Source organism: Camellia sinensis, chromosome 10, assembly GCF_055761805.1.
Source record: "Camellia sinensis isolate YWXY chromosome 10, ASM5576180v1, whole genome shotgun sequence".
NCBI lineage: Eukaryota > Viridiplantae > Streptophyta > Magnoliopsida > Ericales > Theaceae > Camellia > Camellia sinensis.
In genome coordinates this window covers 76741919-76748447 of record NC_138970.1, presented here as the reverse complement: position 1 = coordinate 76748447, position 6529 = coordinate 76741919, and the positions used below count along the sequence as shown (strand labels likewise).

Sequence of the window (6529 nt, the reverse complement as noted above, 5' to 3'; positions counted from 1 at the left end):
GAAATTCTTTTGTGATTTTAGAGCATTATTCATGTCAGGGCACATGCAATCTTCTAAAAATTAACACAAAATTAAATCTCACCATTTAAATTAAGAAAAAAAAATACGCACGTTTTTTTTGACACTCAAAAAGTCCATCATGATGTTTTATGATAAATTTTTCATATTTTCCATAAATATAATATAACAATACAGATATACATATATACATTATATATCTAGGTTCTGATGAGACCGGTTAACCTGTTATAGCAAGTTAACACGGCCTATAAGTAGATGAACACTGCATGGGATGTGGAGACCAGTACAAACCACAAAAGAGTGAAGTTAAAAAGAAAAAACCACAACTCTTGCATTCTAGACCGTCCGATCTTGATCATCCAACGATGCCGATCAACCGGATTGCAGTGGGTACCCGGGAAGAGGCGACCCACCCGGACGCCCTCAAGGCGGCGTTGGCGGAGTTCATCTCAACCCTAATCTTCGTCTTCGCCGGAGAAGGCTCCGGCATGGCCTTCAACAAGCTGACCGGCGACGGCGCCGCGACCCCCTCCGGCGTCATCTCTGCTGCCATAGCCCATGCTTTTGCTCTTTTCGTCGCCGTCTCGATCGGAGCTAACATCTCCGGCGGCCACGTCAACCCCGCCGTCACCTTCGGCGCCTTCATCGGCGGCCACATCACCCTCCTACGTGGCATCCTCTACTGGATTGCCCAGTTGCTTGGTTCCATCGTGGCTTGTTTATTACTCAAGTTTTCCACCAATGGCATGGTGAGTTTGTTGCTAAATATTAACAGTTAGTTATTTCAGTTACTTTGTTAGTTACGAGTATTTAATGGATCACAAAATGCTTTCACAAAAAATTGTAATAAAAGACTGAGATTAAATTCGATTTTTGTGAAATTTGTATTTAAAATACAGTAATATAAATTTCTTTATAAATATCAATATATGATTTAGGTCTAGTCTCTACATGAACCCAATAATATACTTAAAAGTTTCGTTTGGAAAGTGTGTTGATTTTTTGATTTTTTGACTTTTTTAATTATTTTAATCTGGGGCGAAAAAGTCTGGTTTGGATAGGATTTTTAGTTTTTTTAAATTTTTTTAAGAAAAAAAATGTAATAATTATGAGTTAAATGTGATATTTTATCTTATTGGACTAAATATTTTATTTTGTTTGTTTGTTTGTTTTTTTTTTAGTTCAAAAAACCTCAAAACCAACTTGCCAAACAGAGGCTAATTTAATTTCCATTCACTTGACACTTAAATTATGGGCAAAAGTCTGGACTTAGGGTTCATTTGGAAACAACGAAAAATACTTAACAAAGCAAAAAAGTTATTTTTCTCTTTATTTTTTTACATTTTTTTTTTGATTTTTTTTTTTTGTAAAAAATCAAAAGATTATTTAAAAAGTCAATTTTCAAAAGAATTCTTACTTTCTAGATAATCGAGTGTACTATTTAAAATCAAGTCTTTCATTACATTTTTAGTGCTCCATTTTGTATCTTGAAAAATGTTAGAGGCTCTAAAAATTTTACTAAAAATTTTATCAAATATCTCACATTGGTGTGGGACTCACATGTGACTCACACAATGTGGGTTCCACACCCATGTGATGTGATGTTAAAACTTTTAGTAGAATATTTGGGGTCTCTAACATTACTCTCTTTGTTATCTAATCTTGGCATTAGTCAGTTATTTATGGTAAATTCATATTTTAAATTGTGTTTTTTTTTTTTTGTATTTATTTATTGTGTATTTTTGTTTTTCATTGTGGTAGTCAACATCGGCATTTTCGTTGTCCTCGGGAGTGAGCGTATGGAACGCTTTCGTGTTTGAGATCGTGATGACCTTTGGATTAGTCTACACCGTATACGCAACCGCATTGGATCCAAAGAAGGGTAATTTGGGAATTATAGCACCAATCGCGATCGGGTTCATCGTGGGCGCTAATATCTTGGCGGGTGGGGCATTTGACGGGGCTTCGATGAACCCGGCCGTTTCATTCGGCCCGGCTGTGGTCAGCTGGACCTGGGACAACCACTGGGTCTACTGGGCCGGGCCTCTGATCGGTGGTGGGCTTGCTGGGCTTGTCTATGAGTTGTGCTTCATGACCCATGGCCATCAACAATTGCCCACGACTGAGTACTAAGCCATTTCAAGATCTTTTTTTTTTTTTTTTTTTGGTGCGCTCTCTTGCTTTCTGTATTTATTTACTTTTGTTTTTGAGGGGTTTTTTTTCATTGTTTTTTCATTGTTAATAATTTGTAACCGTTGGATCTTTTCTTGGTTTGTGGTCTTCGGCTGTTGTATCCCTTGAAATATTTGTTGTGTGGCTGTGGGATGGGGGTCTAGTGTTTGGTTGTTATTCTATTCCACTTTGTACGATTTTCACTTTATTCAATTTAATTTCAATTTAAAAAAATTGATTATACAGAATTAAATCATAAAAACATGCATGGAATAGGAAGAGGTGAACAGTTAATTATTTATTTTTTTTTTTGAAAATTTTAATCAGTTTTAAAATTTGTTCAAATTTAATTTATTAAATTTATGAATCAATTTCAAATGAGTTTTTGTTGAGTTTCGATTGATATGATATTTTTATATAGTTGTACGCCTATTGAACCGAGTTCCGAGTTGAGCAATTAACTATTAAAATTTGATTTGAAAATTTTAACGAATTTGAAAATATGTTTAAATTTAATTTATTTGGTTAACAAACTGAATTCAAATGAACTTTTAATTAACTAAATATAAGTTAAATTTGCATTATTTGATTTATTTATCATCCCCTTGTGAGGCCTCATACCCCTCTTTGATCTGACTGGTACAAGTTTATGAATTGATCAATTACAAAACTAGCCAACCCCTATTTTAGAATGAAACTGAATACCCACAGGTGAAGATAACTTGTTTTGAAAAATAAGTTAAAAGTTAATTTTTTTTTATTTAAAAAAAAATTATTAAAAAAATAAAAACATGATTTAACTAAAAAAAAGTTAAAAAATTAACTTCCAGCCAGATTTTCAAAATAGCCCAATGTGTAACTAATAAATGTTCATTCCTATATAAAAAATAAATAAATAAATAAAGCACTCAATTAATTTTTTTCTTTTTACTCATTTTATAAAAAAGCATGAGAGATTCTCTCCCGATCATATCTCATTGGAAGATATTGTTAGACCTAATTAGGTTTGTCACCTAATTAGGTTTGTCATGAAACTCATATTCATAATTCCAATGGTTTAATATGTCTCTGTTTGGGAAGATGGGTTAGGGTGGGTTTGGCGTTATTTTAGTTACAAAAAGATAAAAAAAGTATTTTAGTTTAATAAGATAAAATATCACATTTAATTCATAATCATTACATTATTTTTTTCATAAAAAGTTTAAAAATCTTTTTCAAACGAAATTTTTTAACTTTAGATTAAAATAACTAACAATCAAAAAGTCAACACATTTCTCAAACGACCCTAAGTGAGCTCGTATATAACATATCACTCCGTTTAATGTAAAATTTAAATAATAATTATAAATTAATAATAATTTTTTAATATTAATAATTAAAATATTAACTTTTTTATACATATATAATAATTTTTCTAAATTATCATTGTCAGGTGATTTTTTCTAAAATAAAAAGTGATTTGTATAGCTGGAGGATGAGTAGTGATGACCAGTGAAAAATTATTGCTTGATTTAGGAGGATCATATGGTGTTGTTTGGGAAGTGGGTTGGGTTTTTGTTTTTTTTTAGTTATTTTAGAAGTGGTTTGGGATGTTCCAAATAAGTGTACTTTTTGACTTTTTATTAAATATAAGTTGAGTATGGGTTGAGTTTGAAGTGATGTGGTAGAAAGCTGATGTGACTTAAATAAGATAATGTGACTTAAATAGGATAATGACTTTTTGACTTTTTAATTTTTTTAGTGTATGCCAAACAAGGCCTTAATCTGGGTTAAAAAGTTTGATTTGAGAAGGGCTTTTTGGTTTTTTTGATTTTTTTTGTGAGAGAAGAGTATAATGATTATGAGTTGGATGTGATCTTTTGATTGTTGTGATTAAAATAGTTTATTTTGTCTTTTATGATTAAAATAACCCCAAATCTATCCAAACCCACTTGCCAAACCATGCCATAGTTTTGTTCTTGGTCGATAACAAATTATTATGTCTCTTATTTTTATTAATCACCAAATACAAAATTATATGTTTCACTCTCTTTCTCAATCATAATATATATGAAACATCACATGGCATTGCCCTGAACCAACGAATAACTTCTCCTGACTAGCTGGTAGGATCCGGAGAGCTCTTTTATGCAGAAATAGTTCAGTAGAACAATAACAAAGGAGTAAATATACATTATTGAGATTTGATTAAAATATAAATTATTTTTATAATTTTAAAAATTACATTTTATCTTTGAGATTTTTAATTTTATAATAAATCACTCATTTTATTAATAAATCATTAAGTTAATTAACAGTTTTTAATGATATTAAAAATATGTTTTAATTAATAATTTAGATAATTTTATTATTGTATAGAAGAGCAATTATGAATTTTATTTTTTTAGTTAATTCTGTTAAATAAAAAATTATAATAAGGGGGTATTAATAATTTTCAAACCACAAAGGCAATCTTTATTTTAAACAAATCTCAAGGGTGTATTTGTAATTTACCCATAAAATAGTAATTATATTGTAGATAAAATATTTTATGGTACACTTCTGATATACAAAATGAACTTGCACTATCTATAAAAATAATTTATGTCATACACACAAAAAACTTCATAAAATTAAAAATTAATGTGTTTGGTTTCAGTTTTTTAGAAATTAAATTTTTTATGTTTCATATTTTTTATTTTTAGTGAATATTTTTAAAATTTTAGACAAATTTTTTTACTTTTTTATATACACCTTACTTAGATGTATCTAAATAGTAAAATATTTGTCAAAAAAATATTTTAAAAATTAATAAATACACAAAAATACAAAAAATACACTAAATTTTTTTTTAATTTATATTTTGATATTTAGTGAATTTTTTTTTTTAAAAAAACTTATAAATATTATGGGTATGTTTGGTTTGTGTTTGAGAGATGTGTTTTAGAGATAAAAAGTACGAAAAGTTTTTGGTTTGGTTTTTTCAAAAGATGTTTTGAAAAATTATTTTGAGAGAGAGTTTTGAAAAAAGTGATTGATTTGATGTGTACGAGAGAGAGATTTGTTTGGAAAACTTGTTTGGTTTACAAGTTTTGAGAAATTTTTTTGGAAAAATTTGTTTGGTTTGATTACTTTTAAAAACTTATTTGTAGAGAAAATTTTTCAAAAATTTTTCAGAAATACAAACCAAACGAACCCTATACTTTTTAAGTATATTTATGTTAGGTGTATTTAAAATTAAAAAAAATTATTTAAAATATTAAAAAAATATATAAAACATAAAAAAAATAAAATTTTCTAAAAAGTATTTTTTGAAAAGTAAAATCAAACCAGCTGAATATTTTTTTCACTGATTTCACTAAAATGCAATTTTCCCCTCTTCTATTGAGAATCAATTATGAAGGAGATGGGTGGGTAAAAGGAGCAGAGCACTTCATGTGAATATTGTGTCAGTACTCAACGATAGTGTCTGGTTGGTCAGAGATCCTTCTGGTTAGGCATGAATGATCTTTTCTGTCTTTGTCCTTTTCTCCAATTTACTTTTTCTTCTTTTTAGGTCCCTTCCCTTCATTTTCGGGTTTAAAAAGTTGCTTTCTCTTTTTATTTTTCTTTTCACAGAGTATTTGGTTTGCTAGATAAAAGGAAAATGAGTGAGAGCACTAATTAGTGCTGCCACTAATGATGTGGCAATGGGCCCCATCATGAATGATTTGATGTTTTGGCCTTGGTATTGTATTTTTTTTCTTTTTTTATTGAGTGCCATGTCATTAGTGATTTTTTAGAGCTCCAAAATTAGTGGTCTCTATCATTGTTGCTAGATAAAAATCTGTTTTTGCTAATTTCAATAAGAGGGGTAATATATATTAGGTAAATTTAAACATTCTTACAATAGCTCCGTTTGGCAAGGGTTTTTCTAGCAATTTTAATAACAAAAGATAAAATAAGTTATTTTAGTCATAACAAATAAAATATTACATCTAATTTATAATCATTACATTATTTTCTCACAAAAAAAGTCAAAAAAACTAAAAAGTCAAAAAACTAAAAAGCTCTTCTCAAACCAAGTTTTTTAACTCAGGCTAAAATAGTTAAAAAAATCCAAAATACTAAAAAGCTAACCCACTTCCTAAACAGAGACTATGACTCATTCACATTTTACTTTTCAAAATTTCAAAATTCAATCAGCTTGCTTGGTTCCCATTTTTTAAAAACAGTTTTCAGAAAATTCTACTTTCTTATTTTCCATGTTTTTTTGTTTTTACTGAATTTTTTTAATATTTTATGCAATTTTTTTACTTTTTAGACACACCTAACATAAATACACCTAAAAAGTAAAAAAATTGTAAAAAAAATCTTT

General features: G+C 28.8%; 1 protein-coding gene across 1 annotated transcript; it reads left to right on the top strand.

Moving 5' to 3' along the window:
• The first annotated feature begins 232 nt into the window (after positions 1–232).
• LOC114301056 (aquaporin TIP1-1) lies at positions 233–2455 on the top strand. Its single transcript, XM_028245958.2, has 2 exons — positions 233–770; positions 1783–2455. The coding sequence occupies exons 1-2, from the start codon at positions 288–290 to the stop codon at positions 2152–2154; spliced, it is 855 nt and encodes a 284-aa protein (XP_028101759.2). The 5' UTR covers positions 233–287; the 3' UTR covers positions 2155–2455.
• The last annotated feature ends 4074 nt before the right edge of the window (positions 2456–6529 follow it).

Bases quoted from the DNA above. Each gene is read 5' to 3' on its own strand.
- LOC114301056 (XM_028245958.2), top strand. From the start codon at position 288: ATGGGATGTGGAGACCAGTACAAACCACAAAAGAGTGAAGTTAAAAAG. The intron at 771-1,782 runs GTGAGTTTGTTG...TCATTGTGGTAG, and splicing joins AGTTTTCCACCAATGGCATG to TCAACATCGGCATTTTCGTT.